General features: G+C 41.1%; 1 protein-coding gene across 1 annotated transcript in view; it reads left to right on the top strand.

Moving 5' to 3' along the window:
* LOC121383911 (sperm receptor for egg jelly-like) overlaps positions 1–26,838 on the top strand; it is a 53,468-nt gene that overhangs the window by 23,918 nt on the left and 2,712 nt on the right. The window contains exons 7-9 of the mRNA XM_041514009.1: positions 17,322–17,406; positions 20,294–20,385; positions 24,354–24,479. Coding sequence (XP_041369943.1) covers positions 17,322–17,406; positions 20,294–20,385; positions 24,354–24,479 — 303 coding nt within the window. The remainder of the gene's footprint in view (positions 1–17,321; positions 17,407–20,293; positions 20,386–24,353; positions 24,480–26,838) is intronic.

The following is a 26,838-nucleotide window of genomic DNA, read 5'->3' on the forward strand; positions in this document are numbered from 1 at the left end:
TTCCAGGTTCAGAACCCTGCATCCAGATTGTAACTCTGTCTTTGTGACACTGCTTTTCAGGTTGAGAACCCTGCATCCAGATTGTAACACTGTCTTTGTGATGCTGCTTTTCAGGTTGAGAACCCTGCATCCACATTCTAACTCTCTGTTTTTGTGATTCTGCTTTTCAGGTTCAGAACCCTGCATCCACAATCTAACTCTCTATCTTTCTGATACTACTTTTCAGGTTCAGAACCCTGCATCTAGATTCTAACTGTCTGTCTTTCTGATACTGCTATTCAGGTTCAGAACCCTGCATCCAGATTCTAACTCTGTCTTTCTGATACTACTTTTCAGTTTCACTACCCTGCATCCAGATTCTAACTCTGTCTTTGTGATACTGCTTTTCAGGTTCAGAACCCTGCATCCAGATTCTAACTGTCTGTCTTTCTGATACTGCTATTCAGGTTCAGAACCCTGCATCCAGATTCTAACTCTCTGTCTTTCTGATACTGCTTTTCAGGTTCAGAACCCTGCATCCAGATTCTAACTCTGTCTTTCTGATACTACTTTTCAGTTTCACTACCCTGCATCCAGATTCTAACTCTGTCTTTGTGATACTGCTTTTCAGGTTCAGAACCCTGCATCCAGATTCTAACTCTGTCTTTCTGGTACTACTTTTCAGTTTCACTACCCTGCATCCAGATTCTAACTCTGTCTTTGTGATACTGCTTTTCAGGTTCAGAACCCTGCATCCAGATTCTAACTCTGTCTTTCTGATACTGCTTTTCAGGTTCTGAACCCTGCATCGAGATTCTAACTCTGTCTTTCTGATGCTGCTTTTCAGGTTCAGAATCCTGCATCCAGATTCTAACTCTGTCTTTTTGATACTGCTTTTCAGGTTCAGAACACTGCATCCAGATTCTAACTCTGTCTTTCTGATACTGCTTTTCAGGTTCAGAACCCTGCATCCAGATTGTGACTCTGTCTTTGTGATACTGCTTTCCAGGTTCAGAACCCTGCATCCAGATTGTAACTCTGTCTTTGTGACACTGCTTTTCAGGTTGAGAACCCTGCTTTTCAGGTTCAGAACCCTGCATCCAGATTGTAACTCTGTCTTTGTGATACTGCTTTTCAGGTTCAGAACCCTGCATCCAGATTGTAACTCTGTCTTTGTGATACTGCTTTTCAGGTTGAGAACCCTGCTTTTCAGGTTCAGAACCCTGCATCTAGATTCTAACTGTCTGTGTTTCTGATACTGCTATTCAGGTTCAGAACCCTGCATCCAGATTCTAACTCTGTCTTTCTGATACTACTTTTCAGTTTCACTACCCTGCATCCAGATTCTAACTCTGTCTTTGTGATACTGCTTTTCAGGTTCAGAACCCTGCATCCAGATTCTAACTGTCTGTCTTTCTGATACTGCTATTCAGGTTCAGAACCCTGCATCCAGATTCTAACTCTCTGTCTTTCTGATACTGCTTTTCAGGTTCAGAACCCTGCATCCAGATTCTAACTCTGTCTTTCTGATACTACTTTTCAGTTTCACTACCCTGCATCCAGATTCTAACTCTGTCTTTGTGATACTGCTTTTCAGGTTCAGAACCCTGCATCCAGATTCTAACTCTGTCTTTCTGGTACTACTTTTCAGTTTCACTACCCTGCATCCAGATTCTAACTCTGTCTTTGTGATACTGCTTTTCAGGTTCAGAACCCTGCATCCAGATTCTAACTCTGTCTTTCTGATACTGCTTTTCAGGTTCTGAACCCTGCATCGAGATTCTAACTCTGTCTTTCTGATGCTGCTTTTCAGGTTCAGAATCCTGCATCCAGATTCTAACTCTGTCTTTTTGATACTGCTTTTCAGGTTCAGAACACTGCATCCAGATTCCAACTCTGTCTTTGTGATACTGCTTTTCAGGTTCAGAACCCTGCATCCAGATTCTAACTTTCTGTCTTTCTGATACTGCTATTCAGGTTCAGAACCCTGCATCCAGATTCTAACTCTGTCTTTCTGATACTGCTTTTCAGGTTCTGAACCCTGCATCGAGATTCTAACTCTGTCTTTCTGATGCTGCTTTTCAGGTTCAGAATCCTGCATCCAGATTCTAACTCTGTCTTTTTGATACTGCTTTTCAGGTTCAGAACACTGCATCCAGATTCCAACTCTGTCTTTGTGATACTGCTTTTCAGGTTCAGAACCCTGCATCCAGATTCTAACTTTCTGTCTTTCTGATACTGCTATTCAGGTTCAGAACCCTGCATCCAGATTCTAACTCTCTGTATTTCTGATACTGCTTTTCAGGTTCAGAACCCTGCATCCAGATTGTAACTCTGTCTGTTTGTGATGCTGCTTTTCAGGTTGAGAACCCTGCATCCAGATTCTAACTCTGTCTTTGTGATACTGCTTTTCAGGTTCAGAACCCTGCATCCACATTCTAACTCTCTGTTTTTGTGATTCTGCTTTTCAGGTTCAGAACCCTGCATCCACATTCTAACTGTCTGTCTTTCTGATACTGCTTTTCAGGTTCAGAACCTGGCATCCAGATTCTAACTCTCTGTTTTTCTGATACTGCTTTTCAGGTTGAGAACCCTGCATCCAGATTGTAACTCTGTGTTTGTGATACTGCTTTTCAGGTTGAGAACCCTGCATCCAAATTCTAACTCTATGTCTTTGTGATACTGCTTTTCAGGTTCAGAACCCTGCATCCAGATTCTAACTTTGTCTTTCTGATACTACTTTTCAGTTTCACTACCCTGCATCCAGATTCTAACTCTGTCTTTGTGATACTGCTTTTTAGGTTGAGAACCCGGCATCCAGATTCTACCTGTGTCTTTCTGATACTGCTTTTCAGGATCAGAACCCTGCATCCAGATTCTAACTCTCTGTCTTTCTGATACTGCTTTTCACTTTCAGAACCCTGCATCCAGATTCTAACTCTGTCTTTCTGATACTGCTTTTCAGGTTCAGAATCCTGCATCCAGATTCTAACTCTGTCTTTTTGATACTGCTTTTCAGGTTCAGAACACTGCATCCAGATTCCAACTCTGTCTTTGTGATACTGTTTTTCAGGTTCAGAACCCTGCATCCAGATTCTAACTCTGTCTTTGTGATACTGCTTTTCAGGTTCAGAACCCTGCATCCAGATTCTAACTCTGTCTTTCTGGTACTACTTTTCAGTTTCACTACCCTGCATCCAGATTCTAACTCTGTCTTTGTGATACTGCTTTTCAGGTTCAGAACCCTGCATCCAGATTCTAACTCTGTCTTTCTGGTACTACTTTTCAGTTTCACTACCCTGCATCCAGATTCTAACTCTGTCTTTGTGATACTGCTTTTCAGGTTCAGAACCCTGCATCCAGATTCTAACTCTGTCTTTCTGATACTTCTTTTCAGGTTCAGAACCCTGCATCCAGATTGTGACTCTGTCCTTGTCATACTGCTTTACAGGTTCAGAACCCTGCATCCAGATTGTAACTCTGTCTTTGTGACACTGCTTTCCAGGTTCAGAACCCTGATTTTCAGGTTGAGAACCCTGCATCCAGATAGTAACTCTGTCTTTGTGATACTGCTTTTCAGGTTCAGAACCCTGCTTTTCAGGTTCAGAACCCTGCATCCAGATTCTAACACGGTCTTTGTGATACTGCTTTTCAGGTTCAGAACCCTGCATCCAGATTCTAACTCTGTCTTTCTGGTACTACTTTTCAGTTTCACTACCCTGCATCCAGATTCTAACTCTGTCTTTGTGATACTGCTTTTCAGGTTCAGAACCCTGCATCCAGATTCTAACTCTCTGTCTTTGTGATGCTGCTTTTCAGGTTCAGAACCCTGCATCCAGATTCTAACTCTGTCTTTGTGATACTGCTTTTCAGGTTCAGAACCCTGCATCCAGATTCTAACTCTGTCTTTCTGGTACTACTTTTCAGTTTCACTACCCTGCATCCAGATTCTAACTCTGTCTTTGTGATACTGCTTTTCAGGTTCAGAACCCTGCATCCAGATTCTAACTCTGTCTTTCTGATACTGCTTTTCAGGTTCAGAACCCTGCATCCAGATTGTGACTCTGTCTTTGTGATACTGCTTTCCAGGTTCAGAACCCTGCATCCAGATTGTAACTCTGTCTTTGTGACACTGCTTTTCAGGTTGAGAACCCTGCTTTTCAGGTTCAGAACCCTGCATCCAGATTGTAACTCTGTCTTTGTGATACTGCTTTTCAGGTTCAGAACCCTGCATCCAGATTGTAACTCTGTCTTTGTGATACTGCTTTTCAGGTTGAGAACCCTGCTTTTCAGGTTCAGAACCCTGCATCTAGATTCTAACTGTCTGTGTTTCTGATACTGCTATTCAGGTTCAGAACCCTGCATCCAGATTCTAACTCTGTCTTTCTGATACTACTTTTCAGTTTCACTACCCTGCATCCAGATTCTAACTCTGTCTTTGTGATACTGCTTTTCAGGTTCAGAACCCTGCATCCAGATTCTAACTGTCTGTCTTTCTGATACTGCTATTCAGGTTCAGAACCCTGCATCCAGATTCTAACTCTCTGTCTTTCTGATACTGCTTTTCAGGTTCAGAACCCTGCATCCAGATTCTAACTCTGTCTTTCTGATACTACTTTTCAGTTTCACTACCCTGCATCCAGATTCTAACTCTGTCTTTGTGATACTGCTTTTCAGGTTCAGAACCCTGCATCCAGATTCTAACTCTGTCTTTCTGGTACTACTTTTCAGTTTCACTACCCTGCATCCAGATTCTAACTCTGTCTTTGTGATACTGCTTTTCAGGTTCAGAACCCTGCATCCAGATTCTAACTCTGTCTTTCTGATACTGCTTTTCAGGTTCTGAACCCTGCATCGAGATTCTAACTCTGTCTTTCTGATGCTGCTTTTCAGGTTCAGAATCCTGCATCCAGATTCTAACTCTGTCTTTTTGATACTGCTTTTCAGGTTCAGAACACTGCATCCAGATTCCAACTCTGTCTTTGTGATACTGCTTTTCAGGTTCAGAACCCTGCATCCAGATTCTAACTTTCTGTCTTTCTGATACTGCTATTCAGGTTCAGAACCCTGCATCCAGATTCTAACTCTCTGTCTTTGTGATACTGCTTTTCAGGTTCAGAACCCTGCATCCAGATTGTAACTCTGTCTGTTTGTGATGCTGCTTTTCAGGTTGAGAACCCTGCATCCAGATTCTAACTCTGTCTTTGTGATACTGCTTTTCAGGTTCAGAACCCTGCATCCACATTCTAACTCTCTGTTTTTGTGATTCTGCTTTTCAGGTTCAGAACCCTGCATCCACATTCTAACTGTCTGTCTTTCTGATACTGCTTTTCAGGTTCAGAACCTGGCATCCAGATTCTAACTCTCTGTTTTTCTGATACTGCTTTTCAGGTTGAGAACCCTGCATCCAGATTGTAACTCTGTGTTTGTGATACTGGTTTTCAGGTTGAGAACCCTGCATCCAAATTCTAACTCTATGTCTTTGTGATACTGCTTTTCAGGTTCAGAACCCTGCATCCAGATTCTAACTTTGTCTTTCTGATACTACTTTTCAGTTTCACTACCCTGCATCCAGATTCTAACTCTGTCTTTGTGATACTGCTTTTTAGGTTGAGAACCCGGCATCCAGATTCTACCTGTGTCTTTCTGATACTGTTTTTAAGGTTCAGAACCCTGCATCCAGACTAACTCTCTGTCTTTCTGATACTGCTTTTCAGGATCAGAACCCTGCATCCAGATTCTAACTCTCTGTCTTTCTGATACTGCTTTTCACTTTCAGAACCCTGCATCCAGATTCTAACTCTGTCTTTCTGATACTGCTTTTCAGGTTCAGAATCCTGCATCCAGATTCTAACTCTGTCTTTTTGATACTGCTTTTCAGGTTCAGAACACTGCATCCAGATTCCAACTCTGTCTTTGTGATACTGTTTTTCAGGTTCAGAACCCTGCATCCAGATTCTAACTCTGTCTTTGTGATACTGCTTTTCAGGTTCAGAACCCTGCATCCAGATTCTAACTCTGTCTTTCTGGTACTACTTTTCAGTTTCACTACCCTGCATCCAGATTCTAACTCTGTCTTTGTGATACTGCTTTTCAGGTTCAGAACCCTGCATCCAGATTCTAACTCTGTCTTTCTGGTACTACTTTTCAGTTTCACTACCCTGCATCCAGATTCTAACTCTGTCTTTGTGATACTGCTTTTCAGGTTCAGAACCCTGCATCCAGATTCTAACTCTGTCTTTCTGATACTTCTTTTCAGGTTCAGAACCCTGCATCCAGATTGTGACTCTGTCCTTGTGATACTGCTTTACAGGTTCAGAACCCTGCATCCAGATTGTAACTCTGTCTTTGTGACACTGCTTTCCAGGTTCAGAACCCTGCTTTTCAGGTTGAGAACCCTGCATCCAGATAGTAACTCTGTCTTTGTGATACTGCTTTTCAGGTTGAGAACCCTGCTTTTCAGGTTCAGAACCCTGCATCCAGATTCTAACACTGTCTTTGTGATACTGCTTTTCAGGTTCAGAACCCTGCATCCAGATTCTAACTCTGTCTTTCTGGTACTACTTTTCAGTTTCACTACCCTGCATCCAGATTCTAACTCTGTCTTTGTGATACTGCTTTTCAGGTTCAGAACCCTGCATCCAGATTCTAACTCTGTCTTTGTGATACTGCTTTTCAGGTTGAGAACCCTGCTTTTCAGGTTGAGAACCCTGCATCCAGATTCTAACTCTCTGTCTTTGTGATGCTGCTTTTCAGGTTCAGAACCCTGCATCCAGATTGTAACTCTGTCTGTTTGTGATGCTGCTTTTCAGGTTGAGAACCCTGCATCCAGATTCTAACTCTGTCTTTGTGATACTGCTTTTCAGGTTCAGAACCCTGCATCCAGATTCTAACTCTCTCTTTGTGATACTGCTTTTCAGGTTGAGAACCCTGCATCCAGATTGTAACTCTATCTTTGTGAGGCTGCTTTTCAGGTTGAGAACCCTGCATGATTCTAACTCTCTGTTTTTGTGATTCTGCTTTTCAGGTTCAGAACCTGGCATCGAGATTCTAACTCTCTGTTTTTCTGATACTGCTTTTCAGGTTGAGAACCCTGCATCCAGATTGTAACTCTGTCTTTGTGATACTGCTTTTCAGGTTGAGAACCCTGCATCCAAATTCTAACTCTCTGTCTTTGTGATACTGCTTTTCAGGTTCAGAACCCTGCATCCAGATTCTAACTCTGTCTTTCTGATACTACTTTTCAGTTTCACTACCCTGCATCCAGATTCTAACTCTGTCTTTGTGATACTGCTTTTTAGGTTGAGAACCCGGCATCCAGATTCTACCTGTGTCTTTCTGATACTGTTTTTAAGGTTCAGAACCCTGCATCCAGACTAACTCTCTGTCTTTCTGATACTGCTTTTCAGGATCAGAACCCTGCATCCAGATTCTAACTCTCTGTCTTTCTGATACTGCTTTTCACTTTCAGAACCCTGCATCCAGATTCTAACTCTGTCTTTCTGATACTACTTTTCAGGTTCAGAACCCTGCATCCAGATTCTAACTCTGTCTTTCTGATACTGCTTTTCAGGTTCTGAACCCTGCATCCAGATTCTAACTCTGTCTTTCTGATACTGCTTTTCAGGTTCTGAACCCTGCATCGAGATTCTAACTCTGTCTTTCTGATGCTGCTTTTCAGGTTCAGAATCCTGCATCCAGATTCTAACTCTGTCTTTGTGATACTGCTTTTCAGGTTCAGAACCCTGCATCCAGATTCTAACTCTGTCTTTGTGATACTGCTTTTCAGGTTCAGAACCCTGCATCCAGATTCTAACTCTGTCTTTCTGGTACTACTTTTCAGTTTCACTACCCTGCATCCAGATTCTAACTCTGTCTTTGTGATACTGCTTTTCAGGTTCAGAACCCTGCATCCAGATTCTAACTCTGTCTTTCTGGTACTACTTTTCAGTTTCACTACCCTGCATCCAGATTCTAACTCTGTCTTTGTGATACTGCTTTTCAGGTTCAGAACCCTGCATCCAGATTCTAACTCTGTCTTTCTGATACTTCTTTTCAGGTTCAGAACCCTGCATCCAGATTCTAACTCTGTCCTTGTGATACTGCTTTACAGGTTCAGAACCCTGCATCCAGATTGTAACTCTGTCTTTGTGACACTGCTTTCCAGGTTCAGAACCCTGCTTTTCAGGTTGAGAACCCTGCATCCAGATAGTAACTCTGTCTTTGTGATACTGCTTTTCAGGTTCAGAACCCTGCTTTTCAGGTTCAGAACCCTGCATCCAGATTGTAACTCTGTCTTTGTGATACTGCTTTTCAGGTTCAGAACCCTGCATCCAGATTCTAACTCTGTCTTTGTGATACTGCTTTTCAGGTTCAGAACCCTGCATCCAGATTGTAACTCTGTCTGTTTGTGATGCTGCTTTTCAGGTTGAGAACCCTGCATCCAGATTCTAACTCTCTGTCTTTCTGATACTGCTTTTCACTTTCAGAACCCTGCATCCAGATTCTAACTCTGTCTTTCTGATACTACTTTTCAGGTTCAGAACCCTGCATCCAGATTGTAACTCTGTCTTTGTGATACTGCTTTTCAGGTTCAGAACCCTGCTTTTCAGGTTCAGAACCCTGCATCCAGATTGTAACTCTGTCTTTGTGATACTGCTTTTCAGGTTCAGAACCCTGCATCCAGATTGTAACTCTGTCTTTGTGATACTGCTTTTCAGGTTCAGAACCCTGCATCCAGATTGTAACTCTGTCTTTGTGATACTGCTTTTCAGGTTGAGAACCCTGCTTTTCAGGTTGAGAACCCTGCATCCAGATTGTAACTCTCTCTTTGTGATACTGCTTTTCAGGTTGAGAATCCTGCATCCAGATTCTAACTCTCTGTCTTTGTGATACTGCTTTTCAGGTTCAGAACCCTGCATCCAGATTCTAACTCTGTCTTTTTGTGACTGCTTTTCAGGTTCAGAACCCTGCATCCAGATTCTAACTCTGTCTTTGTGATGCTGCTTTTCAGGTTGAGAACCCTGCATCCAGATTGTAACTCTGTTTGTGATACTGCTTTTCAGGTTGAGAACCCTGCATCCAGATTCTAACTCTCTGTCTTTGTGATACTGCTTTTCAGGTTCAGAACCCTGCATCCAGATTCTAAGTCTGTCTTTGTGATACTGCTTTTTAGGTTGAGAACCCTGCATCCAGATTCTACCTCTGTCTTTCTGATACTGCTTTTAAGGTTCAGAACCCTGCATCCAGACTAACTCTCTGTCTTTCTGATACTGCTTTTCACTTTCAGAACCCTGCATCCAGATTCTAACTCTGTCTTTCTGATACTACTTTTCAGGTTCAGAACCCTGCATCCAGATTGTAACTCTGTCTTTGTGATACTGCTTTTCAGGTTCAGAACCCTGCTTTTCAGGTTCAGAACCCTGCATCCAGATTGTAACTCTGTCTTTGTGATACTGCTTTTCAGGTTCAGAACCCTGCATCCAGATTCTAACTCTGTCTTTCTGGTACTACTTTTCAGTTTCACTACCCTGCATCCAGATTCTAACTCTGTCTTTGTGATACTGCTTTTCAGGTTGAGAACCCTGCTTTTCAGGTTGAGAACCCTGCATCCAGATTGTAACTCTCTGTCTTTGTGATACTGCTTTTCAGGTTGAGAACCCTGCATCCAGATTCTAACTCTCTGTCTTTGTGATACTGCTTTTCAGGTTCAGAACCCTGCATCCAGATTCTAACTTTCTGTCTTTCTGATACTGCTTTTCAGGTTCAGAACCCTGCATCCAGATTCTAACTTTCTGTCTTTGTGATACTGCTTTTCAGGTTCAGAACCCTGCATCCAGATTCTAACTGTCTGTCTTTCTGATACTGCTTTTCAGGTTCAGAACCCTGCATCCAGATTCTAACTCTCTGTTTTTCTGATACTGCTTTTCAGGTTCAGAACCCTGCATCCAGATTGTAACTCTGTCTTTGTGATACTGCTTTCCAGGTTGAAAACCCTGCTTTTCAGGTTGAGAACCCTGCATCCAGATTGTAACTCTGTCTTTGTGATGCTGCTTTTCAGGTTGAGAACCCTGCATCCAGATTGTAACTCTGTCTTTGTGATACTGCTTTTCAGGTTGAGAACCCTGCATCCAGATTGTAACTCTGTCTGTTTGTGATGCTGCTTTTCAGGTTGAGAACCCTGCATCCAGATTCTAACTCTGTCTTTGTGATACTGCTTTTCAGGTTCAGAACCCTGCATCCACATTCTAACTCTCTGTTTTTGTGATTCTGCTTTTCAGGTTCAGAACCCTGCATCCACATTCTAACTGTCTGTCTTTCTGATACTGCTTTTCAGGTTCAGAACCTGGCATCCAGATTCTAACTCTCTGTTTTTCTGATACTGCTTTTCAGGTTGAGAACCCTGCATCCAGATTGTAACTCTGTGTTTGTGATACTGGTTTTCAGGTTGAGAACCCTGCATCCAAATTCTAACTCTATGTCTTTGTGATACTGCTTTTCAGGTTCAGAACCCTGCATCCAGATTCTAACTTTGTCTTTCTGATACTACTTTTCAGTTTCACTACCCTGCATCCAGATTCTAACTCTGTCTTTGTGATACTGCTTTTTAGGTTGAGAACCCGGCATCCAGATTCTACCTGTGTCTTTCTGATACTGTTTTTAAGGTTCAGAACCCTGCATCCAGACTAACTCTCTGTCTTTCTGATACTGCTTTTCAGGTTCAGAACCCTGCATCCAGATTCTAACTCTCTGTCTTTCTGATACTGCTTTTCACTTTCAGAACCCTGCATCCAGATTCTAACTCTGTCTTTCTGATACTGCTTTTCAGGTTCAGAATCCTGCATCCAGATTCTAACTCTGTCTTTCTGATACTGCTTTTCAGGTTCAGAACCCTGCATCCAGATTCCAACTCTGTCTTTGTGATACTGTTTTTCAGGTTCAGAACCCTGCATCCAGATTCTAACTCTGTCTTTGTGATACTGCTTTTCAGGTTCAGAACCCTGCATCCAGATTCTAACTCTGTCTTTCTGGTACTACTTTTCAGGTTCACTACCCTGCATCCAGATTCTAACTCTGTCTTTGTGATACTGCTTTTCAGGTTCAGAACCCTGCATCCAGATTCTAACTCTGTCTTTCTGGTACTACTTTTCAGTTTCACTACCCTGCATCCAGATTCTAACTCTGTCTTTGTGATACTGCTTTTCAGGTTCAGAACCCTGCATCCAGATTCTAACTCTGTCTTTCTGATACTTCTTTTCAGGTTCAGAACCCTGCATCCAGATTGTGACTCTGTCCTTGTGATACTGCTTTACAGGTTCAGAACCCTGCATCCAGATTGTAACTCTGTCTTTGTGACACTGCTTTCCAGGTTCAGAACCCTGCTTTTCAGGTTGAGAACCCTGCATCCAGATAGTAACTCTGTCTTTGTGATACTGCTTTTCAGGTTGAGAACCCTGCTTTTCAGGTTCAGAACCCTGCATCCAGATTCTAACACTGTCTTTGTGATACTGCTTTTCAGGTTCAGAACCCTGCATCCAGATTCTAACTCTGTCTTTCTGGTACTACTTTTCAGTTTCACTACCCTGCATCCAGATTCTAACTCTGTCTTTGTGATACTGCTTTTCAGGTTCAGAACCCTGCATCCAGATTCTAACTCTCTGTCTTTGTGATGCTGCTTTTCAGGTTCAGAACCCTGCATCCAGATTCTAACTCTGTCTTTGTGATACTGCTTTTCAGGTTCAGAACCCTGCATCCAGATTCTAACTCTGTCTTTCTGGTACTACTTTTCAGTTTCACTAACCTGCATCCAGATTCTAACTCTGTCTTTGTGATACTGCTTTTCAGGTTCAGAACCCTGCATCCAGATTCTAACTCTGTCTTTCTGATACTGCTTTTCAGGTTCAGAACCCTGCATCCAGATTGTGACTCTGTCTTTGTGATACTGCTTTCCAGGTTCAGAACCCTGCATCCAGATTGTAACTCTGTCTTTGTGACACTGCTTTTCAGGTTGAGAACCCTGCTTTTCAGGTTCAGAACCCTGCATCCAGATTGTAACTCTGTCTTTGTGATACTGCTTTTCAGGTTCAGAACCCTGCATCCAGATTGTAACTCTGTCTTTGTGATACTGCTTTTCAGGTTGAGAACCCTGCTTTTCAGGTTCAGAACCCTGCATCCAGATTGTAACTCTGTCTTTGTGATACTGCTTTTCAGGTTCAGAACCCTGCATCCAGATTGTAACTCTGTCTTTGTGATACTGCTTTTCAGGTTGAGAACCCTGCTTTTCAGGTTGAGAACCCTGCATCCAGATTCTAACTCTCTGTCTTTGTGATGCTGCTTTTCAGGTTCAGAACCCTGCATCCAGATTGTAACTCTGTCTGTTTGTGATGCTGCTTTTCAGGTTGAGAACCCTGCATCCAGATTCTAACTCTGTCTTTGTGATACTGCTTTTCAGGTTCAGAACCCTGCATCCACATTCTAACTCTCTCTTTGTGATGCTGCTTTTCAGGTTGAGAACCCTGCATCCAGATTGTAACACTATCTTTGTGAGGCTGCTTTTCAGGTTGAGAACCCTGCATCCACATTCTAACTCTCTGTTTTTGTGATTCTGCTTTTCAGGTTCAGAACCTGGCATCGAGATTCTAACTCTCTGTTTTTCTGATACTGCTTTTCAGGTTGAGAACCCTGCATCCAGATTGTAACTCTGTGTTTGTGATACTGCTTTTCAGGTTGAGAACCCTGCATCCAAATTCTAACTCTCTGTCTTTGTGATACTGCTTTTCAGGTTCAGAACCCTGCATCCAGATTCTAACTCTGTCTTTCTGATACTACTTTTCAGTTTCACTACCCTGCATCCAGATTCTAACTCTGTCTTTGTGATACTGCTTTTTAGGTTGAGAACCCGGCATCCAGATTCTACCTGTGTCTTTCTGATACTGTTTTTAAGGTTCAGAACCCTGCATCCAGACTAACTCTCTGTCTTTCTGATACTGCTTTTCAGGATCAGAACCCTGCATCCAGATTCTAACTCTCTGTCTTTCTGATACTGCTTTTCACTTTCAGAACCCTGCATCCAGATTCTAACTCTGTCTTTCTGATACTACTTTTCAGGTTCAGAACCCTGCATCCAGATTCTAACTCTGTCTTTCTGATACTGCTTTTCAGGTTCTGAACCCTGCATCGAGATTCTAACTCTGTCTTTCTGATACTGCTTTTCAGGTTCTGAACCCTGCATCGAGATTCTAACTCTGTCTTTCTGATGCTGCTTTTCAGGTTCAGAATCCTGCATCCAGATTCTAACTCTGTCTTTGTGATACTGCTTTTCAGGTTCAGAACCCTGCATCCAGATTCTAACTCTGTCTTTGTGATACTGCTTTTCAGGTTCAGAACCCTGCATCCAGATTCTAACTCTGTCTTTCTGGTACTACTTTTCAGTTTCACTACCCTGCATCCAGATTCTAACTCTGTCTTTGTGATACTGCTTTTCAGGTTCAGAAACCTGCATCCAGATTCTAACTCTGTCTTTCTGGTACTACTTTTCAGTTTCACTACCCTGCATCCAGATTCTAACTCTGTCTTTGTGATACTGCTTTTCAGGTTCAGAACCCTGCATCCAGATTCTAACTCTGTCTTTCTGATACTTCTTTTCAGGTTCAGAACCCTGCATCCAGATTGTGACTCTGTCCTTGTGATACTGCTTTACAGGTTCAGAACCCTGCATCCAGATTGTAACTCTGTCTTTGTGACACTGCTTTCCAGGTTCAGAACCCTGCTTTTCAGGTTGAGAACCCTGCATCCAGATAGTAACTCTGTCTTTGTGATACTGCTTTTCAGGTTGAGAACCCTGCTTTTCAGGTTCAGAACCCTGCATCCAGATTGTAACTCTGTCTTTGTGATACTGCTTTTCAGGTTCAGAACCCTGCATCCAGATTCTAAGTCTGTCTTTGTGATACTGCTTTTTAGGTTGAGAACCCTGCATCCAGATTCTACCTCTGTCTTTCTGATACTGCTTTTCAGGTTCAGAACCCTGCATCCAGACTAACTCTCTGTCTTTCTGATACTGCTTTTCACTTTCAGAACCCTGCATCCAGATTCTAACTCTGTCTTTCTGATACTACTTTTCAGGTTCAGAACCCTGCATCCAGATTGTAACTCTGTCTTTGTGATACTGCTTTTCAGGTTCAGAACCCTGCTTTTCAGGTTCAGAACCCTGCATCCAGATTGTAACTCTGTCTTTGTGATACTGCTTTTCAGGTTCAGAACCCTGCATCCAGATTGTAACTCTGTCTTTGTGCTACTGCTTTTGTGGTTCAGAACCCTGCATCCAGATTGTAACTCTGTCTTTGTGATACTGCTTTTCAGGTTGAGAACCCTGCTTTTCAGGTTGAGAACCCTGCATCCAGATTGTAACTCTCTCTTTGTGATACTGCTTTTCAGGTTGAGAATCCTGCATCCAGATTCTAACTCTCTGTCTTTGTGATGCTGCTTTTCAGGTTCAGAACCCTGCATCCAGATTCTAACTCTGTCTGTTTGTGATGCTGCTTTTCAGGTTGAGAACCCTGCATCCAGATTCTAACTCTGTCTTTGTGATGCTGCTTTTCAGGTTGAGAACCCTGCATCCAGATTGTAACTCTGTTTGTGATACTGCTTTTCAGGTTGAGAACCCTGCATCCAGATTCTAACTCTCTGTCTTTGTGATACTGCTTTTCAGGTTCAGAACCCTGCATCCAGATTCTAAGTCTGTCTTTGTGATACTGCTTTTTAGGTTGAGAACCCTGCATCCAGATTCTACCTCTGTCTTTCTGATACTGCTTTTAAGGTTCAGAACCCTGCATCCAGACTAACTCTCTGTCTTTCTGATACTGCTTTTCACTTTCAGAACCCTGCATCCAGATTCTAACTCTGTCTTTCTGATACTACTTTTCAGGTTCAGAACCCTGCATCCAGATTGTAACTCTGTCTTTGTGATACTGCTTTTCAGGTTCAGAACCCTGCTTTTCAGGTTCAGAACCCTGCATCCAGATTGTAACTCTGTCTTTGTGATACTGCTTTTCAGGTTCAGAACCCTGCATCCAGATTCTAACTCTGTCTTTCTGGTACTACTTTTCAGTTTCACTACCCTGCATCCAGATTCTAACTCTGTCTGTGTGATACTGCTTTTCAGGTTGAGAACCCTGCTTTTCAGGTTGAGAACCCTGCATCCAGATTGTAACTCTCTGTCTTTGTGATACTGCTTTTCAGGTTGAGAACCCTGCATCCAGATTCTAACTCTCTGTCTTTGTGATACTGCTTTTCAGGTTCAGAACCCTGCATCCAGATTCTAACTTTCTGTCTTTCTGATACTGCTTTTCAGGTTCAGAACCCTGCATCCAGATTCTAACTTTCTGTCTTTGTGATACTGCTTTTCAGGTTCAGAACCCTGCATCCAGATTCTAACTGTCTGTCTTTCTGATACTGCTTTTCAGGTTCAGAACCCTGCATCCAGATTCTAACTCTCTGTTTTTCTGATACTGCTTTTCAGGTTCAGAACCCTGCATCCAGATTGTAACTCTGTCTTTGTGATACTGCTTTCCAGGTTGAAAACCCTGCTTTTCAGGTTGAGAACCCTGCATCCAGATTGTAACTCTGTCTTTGTGATGCTGCTTTTCAGGTTGAGAACCCTGCATCCAGATTGTAACTCTGTCTTTGTGATACTGCTTTTCAGGTTGAGAACCCTGCATCCAGATTGTAACTCTGTGTTTGTGATACTGCTTTTCAGGTTGAGAACCCTGCATCCAGATTGTAACTCTGTCTTTGTGATACTGCTTTTCAGGTTGAGAACCCTGCATCCAGATTCTAACTCTGTCTTTCTGATACTACTTTTCAGTTTCACTACCCTGCATCCAGATTCTAACTCTGTCTTTGTGATACTGCTTTTTAGGTTGAGAACCTGGCATCCAGATTCTAACTCTGTCTTTCTGATACTGCTTTTAAGGTTCAGAACCCTGCATCCAGACTAACTCTCTGTCTTTCTGATACTGCTTTTCAGGATCTGAACCCTGCATCCAGATTCTAACGCTCTGTCTTTCTGATACTGCTTTTCACTTTCAGAACCCTGCATCCAGATTCTAACTCTTTCTTTCTGATACTACTTTTCAGGTTCAGAACCCTGCATCCAGATTCTAACTCTGTCTTTGTGATACTGCTTTTCAGGTTCAGAACCGTGCATTCAGATTCTAACTCTCTGTCTTTGTGATACTGCTTTTCAGGTTGAGAACCCTGAATCCAGATTCTAACTCTGGCTTTGTGATACTGCTTTTCAGGTTCAGGACCCTGCATCCAGATTCTAACTCTGTCATTGTGATACTGCTTTTCAGGTTCAGAACCCTGCATCCAGATTCTAACTCTGTCTTTCTGATACTGCTTTTCAGGATCAGAACCCTGCATCCAGATTCTAACTCTCTGTCTTTCTGATACTGCTTTTCAGGATCAAAACCCTGCATCCAGATTCTAACTCTGTCTTTGTGATACTGCTTTTCAGGTTCAGAACCCTGCATCCAGATTCTAACTCTGTCTTTCTGATATTACTTTTCAGGTTCAGAACCCTGCATCCAGATTCTAACTCTGTCTTTGTGATACTGCTTTTCAGGTTCAGAACCCTGCATCCAGATTCTAACTCTGTCTTTCTGATACTGCTTTTCAGGTTGAGAACCCTGCATCCACATTCTAACTCTGTCTTTGTGATACTGCTTTTCAGGTTGAGAACCCTGCATCCACATTCTGACTCTGTCTTTCTAATACTGCTTTTCAGGTTCAGAACCCTGCATCCACATTCGAACTCTCTGTCTTTGTGATACTGCTTTTCAGGTTCCGAATCTGGCATCCAGATTGTAACTCTGTCTTTCTGATACTACTTTTCAGGTTCAGAACCCTGCATCCAGATTCTAACTGTCTGCCTTTCTGATACTGCTTTTCAGGTTCAGAACCCTGCATCCAGATTCTAACTCTCTGTCTTTCTAATTCTGCTTTTTAGGTTTAGAATCCTGCGTCCAGATTCTAACTCTCTGTCATTGTGATACTGCTTTTCAGGTTGAGAACCCTGCATCCAGATTCTAACTCTGTCTTTCTGATACTGCTTTTCAGGTTAAGAACCCTGCATCCAGATTCTAACTCTCTGTCTTTCTGATACTGCTTTTCAGGTTCAGAACCCTGCATCCAGATTCTAACTCTCTGTCTTTCTAATTCTGCTTTTTAGGTTTAGAATCCTGCGTCCAGATTCTAACTCTCTGTCATTGTGATACTGCTTTTCAGGTTAAGAACCCTGCATCCAGATTCTAACTCTCTGTCTTTCTGATACTGCTTTTCAGGTTCAGACCCCAAAGGATGATAAAAAGCCATTTCTAGAATGGTTGAATGATGTTTCTAAGGAAGCTGTTCAAGAGAAACCATCAGGTACAAGTAGGAATAAGCTAACAAAAAGGTGGAAGGTATTTGTCTCTGCCAGAAAAACTAAGGTTAAAATTTTAAAGGAGAAATGAAACAGTAATTCAGGAATATTAATACAAAATATATCTATCTCTGTAGTTTTCCAGAACATTACCAGCAAAACATTTCCAGAATTCTATCAGTTTATAGCACAGTATTGTAATACAAACCATTTGAAACTAATCATCAAGTGAAGATAAAACATGCATGGTGAGTCTCTTTTGTTCACTTTATCATGGGACAGCAGTAGTAAGGTATAAAGACTAAACTCATGGTGAGTCTCTTTTGTTCACTTTATCATGGGACAGCAGTAGTAAGATATAAAGACTAAAGTCATGTCCAGTCTCTTTTGTTCACTTTATCATGGGACAGCAGTAGTAAGGTATAAAGACTAAATGCATGGTGAGTCTCTTTTGTTCACTTTACAGCGGGACAGCGGTAATACGGTATAAAGACTAAATGCATGGTGAGTCTCTTTTGTTTACTTTACCGTGGGACAGCAGTAATAATATAAAAAGGATAAATGCATGGTGAGTCTCTTTTGTTCACTTTACCGTGGGACAGCAGTAGTAAGATATAAAGACTAAACTCATGGTGAGTCTCTTTTGTTCACTTTATCATGGGACAGCAGTAGTAAGGTATAAAGACTAAACACATGGTGAGTCTCTTTTATTCAATTTGTCATGGGAGAGCGGTAGTAAGGTATCAAGACTAAACTCATGGTGAGTCTCTTTTGTTCACTTTATCATGGGACAGGTGTAGTAAGGTATAAAGACTAAATGCATGGTGAGTCTTTTGTTCACTTTACAGTGGGACAGCAGTAATAAGGTATAAAGACTAAATGCATGGTGAGTCTCTTTTGTTCACTTTACAGTGGGACAGCGGTAATACGGTATAAAGACTAAATGCATGGTGAGTCTCTTTTGTTCACTTTACAGCGGGACAGTGGTAATACGGTATAAAGACTAAATGCATGGTGAGTCTCTTTTGTTCACTTTACCGTGGGACAGCAGTGGAAGGTATAAAGACTAAACTCATGGTGAGTCTCTTTTGTTCACTTTACCGTGGGACAGCAGTAGTAAGATATAAAGACTAAACTCATGGTGAGTCTCTTTTGTTCACTTTATCATGGGACAGCAGTAGTAAGGTATAAAGACTAAACACATGGTGAGTCTCTTTTGTTCAATTTGTCATGGGAGAGCGGTAGTAAGGTATCAAGACTAAACTCATGGTGAGTCTCTTTTGTTCACTTTACAGTGGGACAGCAGTAATAAGGTATAAAGACTAAATGCATGGTGAGTCTCTTTTGTTCACTTTATCATTGGACAGCAGTAATCAGTTATAAAGACTACTCATGGTGAGTCTCTTTGTTCACTTTATCATGGGACAGCAGTAGTAAGATATAAAGACTAAAGTCATGGCCAGTCTCTTTTGTTCACTTTATCATGGGACAGCAGTAGTAAGATATAAAGACTAAAGTCATGGACAGTCTCTTTTGTTCACTTTATCATGGGACAGCAGTAGTAAGGTATAAAGACTACTCATGGTGAGTCTCTTTGTTCACTTTATCATGGGACAGCAGTAGTAAGGTATAAAGACTAAACACATGGTGAGTCTCTTTTGTTCACTTTATCATGGGACAGCAGTTTTAAGGTATAAAGACTAAATGCATGGTGAGTCTCTTTTGTTCACTTTACAGTGGGACAGGAGTAGTAAGGTATAAAGACTAAATGCATGGTGAGTCTCTTTTGTTCACTTTATCATGGGACAGCAGAAGTAAGGTATAAAGACTAAATGCATGGTGAGTCTCTTTTGTTCACTTTACAGTGGGACAGGAGTAGTAAGGTATAAAGACTAAATGCATGGTGAGTCTCTTTTGTTCACTTTATCATTGGACAGCAGTAATAAGTTATAAAGACAACTCATGGTGAGTCTCTTTGTTCACTTTATCATGGGACAGCAGAAGTAAGGTATAAACACTAAACTCATGGTGATTTTCTTTTGTTCACTTTATCATGGGACAGCAGTAGTAAGGTATAAATACTAAACTCATGGTGAGTCTCTTTTGTTCACTTTATCATGGGACAGCAGTAGTAAGGTATAAAGACTAAACTCATGGCGAGTCTCTTTTGTTCACTTTATCATGGGACAGCAGTAGTAAGGTATAAAGACTAAACTCATGGCGAGTCTCTTTTGTTCACTTTATCATGGGACAGCAGTAGTAAGGTATAAAGACTAAATGCATGGTGAGTCTCTTTTGTTCACTTTATCATGGGACAGCAGAAGTAAGGTATAAAGACTACTCATGGTGAGTCTCTTTGTTCACTTTATCATGGGACAGCAGTAGTAAGGTATAAAGACTAAACTCATGGCTAGTCTCTTTTGTTCACTTTATCATGGGACAGCAGTTTTAAGGTATAAAGACTAAACTTATGGTGAGTCTCTTTTGTTCACTTTACCATGGGATAGCAGTAGTAAGGTATAAACACTAAACTCGTGGTGAGTCTCTTTTGTTCACTTTACCATGGGATAGCAGTAGTAAGGTATAAAGACTACTCATGGTGAGTCTCTTTTGTTCACTTTATCATGGGACAGCAGTAGTAAGGTATAAATTCACAAACTCACTGATGTGTTTTTATTCATTGACATCGCTTTTCTTTTGTTGAGTGTGATTATTTCTTTCGCTGATGTACATGTATTTTATATTTGAATTAACACACAAATGATCCACTTTTTGGTTGTGTAGTTTTTGTTTAATAAGATTTTGTGGAGGATGGCATACCATTCCTAACTTTTTTGGACACCTGTTCTTAACTTAGTCTGATGCCTGAATAATGTGTTTTTTTCTTTTCAGATTTTCTTCAAAGATCATTGGGTATTGTGGATATGCTTGAGACAGTAAAACCAGGAACAAATGCAACTGCAGAAAACGAACTGGAAACAAATGTAAATACAAATTATTATACAAGCGTGTGTCTCGTATTGATTTTATGAAACTCGTGTCAGGATTTTTATATTACCCTATTGAGAGTGAGGGTAATACATGAATCTTGACATGAGTTTCATAAAACTCCTACGCGAGTGTAATATTTTCTCTATTATCCATATTATTATTGTTATTTATTAATGACTAATAAAGACCGTATCAAAATGTATCGGAACACAACTAGAAGGAGACAGTGAAATGATGTCATGTTTGACATGCACAATCTTAGCCAAAACTCCGGAAACAATGTTATGTGTGACATCACTTCACAAAATTATGTCAATACTTTTGTTATTACACATGTGCTTTGTATGATTTTTGTTAGCCTGTTTATGTGAATAATAATAGATTTAATTAATATAATACAGGGGGCAGGACATACCTCTAAAGCCTAGGAGGTAGGACATACCTCTAAAGCCTAGGAGGCAGCACATAACTCTAAACATATTTTACTATACCAGGCTCTCAGATATCCTCTAAAGCTTAGGATACAGGACATACCTCAAAAGCCTAGAATACAGGACATGCCTCCAAAGCCTAGGAGACAAGACATGCCTCCAAAGCCTAGGAGACAGGACATTCCTTTAAAGCCTAGGAGACAAGACATTCCTCCAAAGCCTAGGCGGTAGGACATACCTCTAAAGCCTAGGAGGTAGGACATATCTTTAAAGCTTAGGAGGTAGGACATACCTCTAAAGCTTAGGGGCAGGACATGCTTTCAAAGCCTAGGAGGAAGGACATGACTCTAAAGCTTAGGAGGTAGGACATGCCTCTAAAGCCTAGTTGGTAGGACATACCTCTAAAGCTTAGGGGAGCAGGAGGACATGCCTCTAAAGCTTAGGGGGTAGGACATACCTCTAAATTTTAGGAAGTAGGTCATACCTCTAAAGCGTAGGAGGTAGGACATACCTATAAAGCTTAGGAGGTAGGACATCCCTCTAAAACTTAGGGGGCAGGACATACCTCTAAAGTCTAGGAGGTAGGACATACCTCTAAAGCCTAGGAGGTAGGACATACCTCTAAAGCCTAGGAGGTAGGATATACCTCCAAAGCCTAAGAGACAGGAGATGCATCTAAAGGCTAGGGGACAGGATATACCTCCAATTAAAGCCTAGGAGACAGGATATACCCTCAAAAGCCTAGGAGACAGGACATGCATCTAAAGGCTAGGGGACAGGGCATACCTCCAAAGCCTAGGAGACGGGAGATACCCCAATAGCCTAGGAGACAGGAGATATCCCAATAGCCTAGGAGACAGGACATGCATCTAAAGGCTAGGGGACAGGGCATACCTCCAAAGCCTAGGAGACAGGAGATACCCCAATAGCCTAGGAGACAGGAGATACCCCAATAGCCTAGGAGACCGGACATGCATCTAAAGGCTAGAGGACAGGACATACCTCCAAAGCCTAGGAGACAGGAGATACCCCAATAGCCTAGGAGACAGGAGATACCCCAAGAACCTAGGAGACAGGAGATACCACAGTAGCCTAGAAGACAGGACATGCATCTAAAGGCTAGAGGACAGGGCATACCTCCAAAGCCTAGGAGACAGGAGATACCCCAATAGCCTAGGAGACAGGAGATACCCCAATAGCCTAGGAGACAGGACATGTATCTAAAGGCTAGAGGACAGGGCATACCTCCAAAGCCTAGGAGACAGGAGATACCCCAATAGCCTAGGAGACAGGACATGCATCTAAAGGCTAGGGGACAGGGCATACCTCCAAAGCCTAGGAGACAGGAGATACCCCAATAGCCTAGGAGACAGGACATGCATCTAAAGGCTAGAGGACAGGGCATACTTCCAAAGCCTAGGAGACAGGAGATACCCCAATAGCCTAGGAGACATGACATGTATCTAAAGGCTAGAGGACAGGGCATACCTCCAAAGCCTAGGAGACAGGAGATACCCCAATAGCCTAGGAGACAGGAGATACCCCAATAGCCTAGGAGACAGGACATGCATCTAAAGGCATGGGGACAGGGCATACCTCCAAAGCCTAGGAGACAGGAGATACCCCAATAGCCTAGGAGACAGGAGATACCCCAATAGCCTAGGAGACAGGACATGCATCTAAAGGCTAGAGGACAGGGCATACCTCCAAAGCCTAGGAGACAGGAGATACCCCAATAGCCTAGGAGACAGGAGATACCCCAATAGCCTAGGAGACAGGACATGCATCTAAAGGCTAGAGGACAGGGCATACCTGCAAAGCCTAGGAGACAGGAGATACCCCAATAGCCTAGGAGACAGGACATACCTCCAAAGCCTAGGAGACAGGAGATACCCCAGTAGTAAACCATTCGCCCGATGTGTGATCAATTTATCATCAATCCTTGTCGGCCTATTATGCTATTTCTGATTGCAGACAATGTAACAAAAGCTGTGATATGTACTATCCCATCTGTAGGATGGTGCTTGATGATTCCTTGCTGCTAACTGAAAAGTGTAGCCCATGGAGTGGCATCAGTGGGTTCCCTTTCTCATCTCATACATAAAACTGTGTCTAGTGCATCATTAAATAACACATTCCTTTCTTTCTAAAGCCTAGATCACATTATTTGACTCAACTGGATGATCATGATATCAGCCAAGAGTCCAACATAATTGATTCATTAAAATACACTTTACACTCAAATGTACAGTCGAGTTGTGTTTATGTCATACACTGTAATGTCTTATTAAGTCTTCTATTCGCAAAATAAGTCCTCTGTAATTGCATGTATTCGTCTGCACAGTATTGGACTCTTATCTCCTGTTATACTGTTACTTGTTGTTTACATGTACTGGAATATGTTTACTGTTTGTACCATTTTTTCATGTTCTCCATTCAAAACGAACAATATGATTTGCCTTTCTGATTTTGGTGTCTGCCTTATATGTATAGTCTGAATTGGGGGGGGGGGGGGGGGGGGGGGGGGGGGGGGTAATTTTAGACCATAATTGTGCAACTTTTCAGTTATTTATCATTTACTGATTGTGTTAACCCATGTTGTACAGAAACAGTAAACGAAGGTCATCTGAATGTTTCTTTGCCAGTTATTTTTAAGATTGTCTGTTATTTCTTTTGTGTTCACTGGGGTATGAAGAAAACAAATCATCTGAGTGAATAAACCGGCCTCGGTGGCGTCGTGGTTAGGCCATTGATCTACAGGCTGGTAGGTACTGGGTTCGGATCCCAGTCGAGGCATGGGATTTTTAATCCAGATACCGACTCCAAACCGTGAGTGCTCAATGGATAGGTGTAAACCACTTGCCCTGACCAGTGATCCATAACTGGTTCAACAAAGGCCATGGTTTGTGCTATCTTTGCACAAATAAAAGATCCCTTGCTGCTAATCAGAAAGAGTAGCCCATGTAGTGATGACAGCGGGTTTCCTCTCAAAATCTGTGTGGTCCTTAACCATATGTCTGATGCCATATAACCGTAAATAAAATGTGTTGAGTGACTAAAATTCTGTTCTGTTCTGTTTAAAATAAGCCATTAGTAAACGTTAACTGATGATTCTTAATTAATACGGGTATTTTAGAAATTTGGGATCCAGTTAGACAGGTGACTGCTTAATATAAGTGCATTTACATTAAACATTGTTTGGTATGGAAAAACGTTATCGCTGATGACAGATGTATCATCCTGTCTGTGGGATGGTGCATGTAAAAATATCCCTTGCTGCTAATCGGAAAGAGTAGTCCATAAAGTGGCAACAGCAGGTTTCCTTCCTCAATATCTGTGTGGTCCTTAACCATGTCTGACGCCATATAACCGTAAATAAAATGTGTTGAGTGCGTCATTAAATAAACGATTTTCCTTCATTTCAAAGCATACATAAACATAAATTAATTAAAGACATCAATTAATCTTGTCATAAATTAAGTAAATATTGCAGAAAAAGGCTATTATTATTTTCATCATTTTTGTTGCAGATTCGTGAGCGGTTGCTCGACAATCTTGAGAATGTTAAAGATGCAGATAAAGGAATGCTTCTTCAGATGAGTGACCTTGTAAACAAGTTAATTGCACAGAAAGGCGACATATCGCCTACAATGGAGGTACATGTATATGTATGATGTATATACATGTGTATGTACATAGAGGTTATTACCTGAGTGTGTTTGGGTATCATCAATAACATATACTAGGAATAAAAAAATTGTATTATGCGATACCGAAACACACAGGGCTAATAATCTCCTTACATTAATCTCAAGCTTAGTTTTGATATGTGTTTTTGTAAACTATACTCAACCAGTCAGCCATTATTCGATATTCAAATGACGTAAGAATATGCAGACTATAGTGTTTAAGGATGAATCTTTCTATCGCATGTTGTGATACTATTGAGCAGTGGTAGAATGGTTAACTAGCGGCGTGGCACCGGCGTGACGTAATTAAAGGTCAGTCTAGCACTGAAACATGCACAGTGACTAACAAAATACTCTCCGTCTACATGTATATAAGATAGATACTATTGAGCAGTGGTAGAATGGTTAACTAGCGGCGTGGCACCAGCGTGACGTCACTAAAGGTCAGTCTAGCACTGAAACATACACAGTGACTAACAAAATACTCTCCGTTTATATAAGCTATAGCCGTAGTCTGCTTTTAGTTTTTCATGTATAACTTTCGTTTGTGTCAGTGTAGGAAAGAAAGGAAAACAGTTGTGACAAAAAGATCTTAAAATGTCCATTATGTCCTGTGAAATTAAATAAAATTCTATAAAAAAATTGTATTATTAAAGGATGTATACTTCCATGTTAGTTCTAAAATGGACAGCAATCATGCGACTGTCACTTTGACTTCGTATTCAATAAAATATTGGTTAAATGTTTATCTATGTATTTCACCCTCTGACTAGAACACTTTCATTTGTGGTTAAATGTTTATCTATGTATTTCACCCTCTGACTAGAACACTTTCATTTGTGGTTAAATGTTTATCTATGTATAGGGTATTTCACCCTCTGACTAGAACACTTTCATTTGTGGTTAAATGTGTATCTATGTATAGGGTATTTCACCCTCTGACTAGAACACTTTCATTTGTGGTTAAATGTGTATCTATGTATAGGGTATTTCACCCTCTGACTAGAACACTTTCATTTGTGGTTAAATGTGTATCTATGTATAGGGTATTTCACCCTCTGACTAGAACACTTTCATTTGTGGTTAAATGTTTATCTATGTATTTCACCCTCTGACTAGAACACTTTCATTTGTGGTTAAATGTTTATCTATGTATAGGGTATTTCACCCTCTGACTAGAACACTTTCATTTGTGGTTAAATGTTTATCTATGTATAGGGTATTTCACCCTCTGACTAGAACACTTTCATTTGTGGTTAAATGTTTATCTATGTATAGGGTATTTCACCCTCTGACTAGAACACTTTCATTTGTGGTTAAATGTTTATCTATGTATAGGGTATTTCACCCTCTGACTAGAACACTTTCATTTGTGGTTAAATGTTTATCTATGTATTGGGTATTTCACCCTCTGACTAGAACACTTTCATTTGTGGTTAAATGTTTATCTATGTATAGGGTATTTCACCCTCTGACTAGAACACTTTCATTTGTGGTTAAATGTTTATCTATGTATTTCACCCTCTGACTAGAACACTTTCATTTGTGGTTAAATGTTTATCTATGTATTTCACCCTCTGGGTATTTCACCCTCTGACTAGAACACTTTCATTTGTGGTTAAATGTTTATCTATGTATAGGGTATTTCACCCTCTGACTAGAACACTTTCATTTGTGGTTAAATGTTTATCTATGTATTTCACCCTCTGACTAGAACACTTTCATTTGTGGTTAAATGTTTATCTATGTATTTCACCCTCTGACTAGAACACTTTCATTTGTGGTTAAATGTTTATCTATGTATAGGGTATTTCACCCTCTGACTAGAACACTTTCATTTGTGGTTAAATGTGTATCTATGTATAGGGTATTTCACCCTCTGACTAGAACACTTTCATTTGTGGTTAAATGTGTATCTATGTATAGGGTATTTCACCCTCTGACTAGACTAGAACACTTAGAACACTTCCATTTGTGGTTAAATGTTTATCTATGTATAGGGTATTTCACCCTCTGACTAGAACACTTTCATTTGTGGTTAAATGTTTATCTATGTATAGGGTATTTCACCCTCTGACTAGAACACTTTCATTTGTGGTTAAATGTGTATCTATGTATAGGGTATTTCACCCTCTGACTAGAACACTTTCATTTGTGGTTAAATGTTTATCTATGTATAGGGTATTTCACCCTCTGACTAGAACACTTTCATTTGTGGTTAAATGTGTATCTATGTATAGGGTATTTCACCCTCTGACTAGAACACTTTCATTTGTGGTTAAATGTGTATCTATGTATAGGGTATTTCACCCTCTGACTAGAACAC

This window comes from Gigantopelta aegis, chromosome 10, assembly GCF_016097555.1.
Source record: "Gigantopelta aegis isolate Gae_Host chromosome 10, Gae_host_genome, whole genome shotgun sequence".
Lineage (NCBI taxonomy): Eukaryota > Metazoa > Mollusca > Gastropoda > Neomphalida > Peltospiridae > Gigantopelta > Gigantopelta aegis.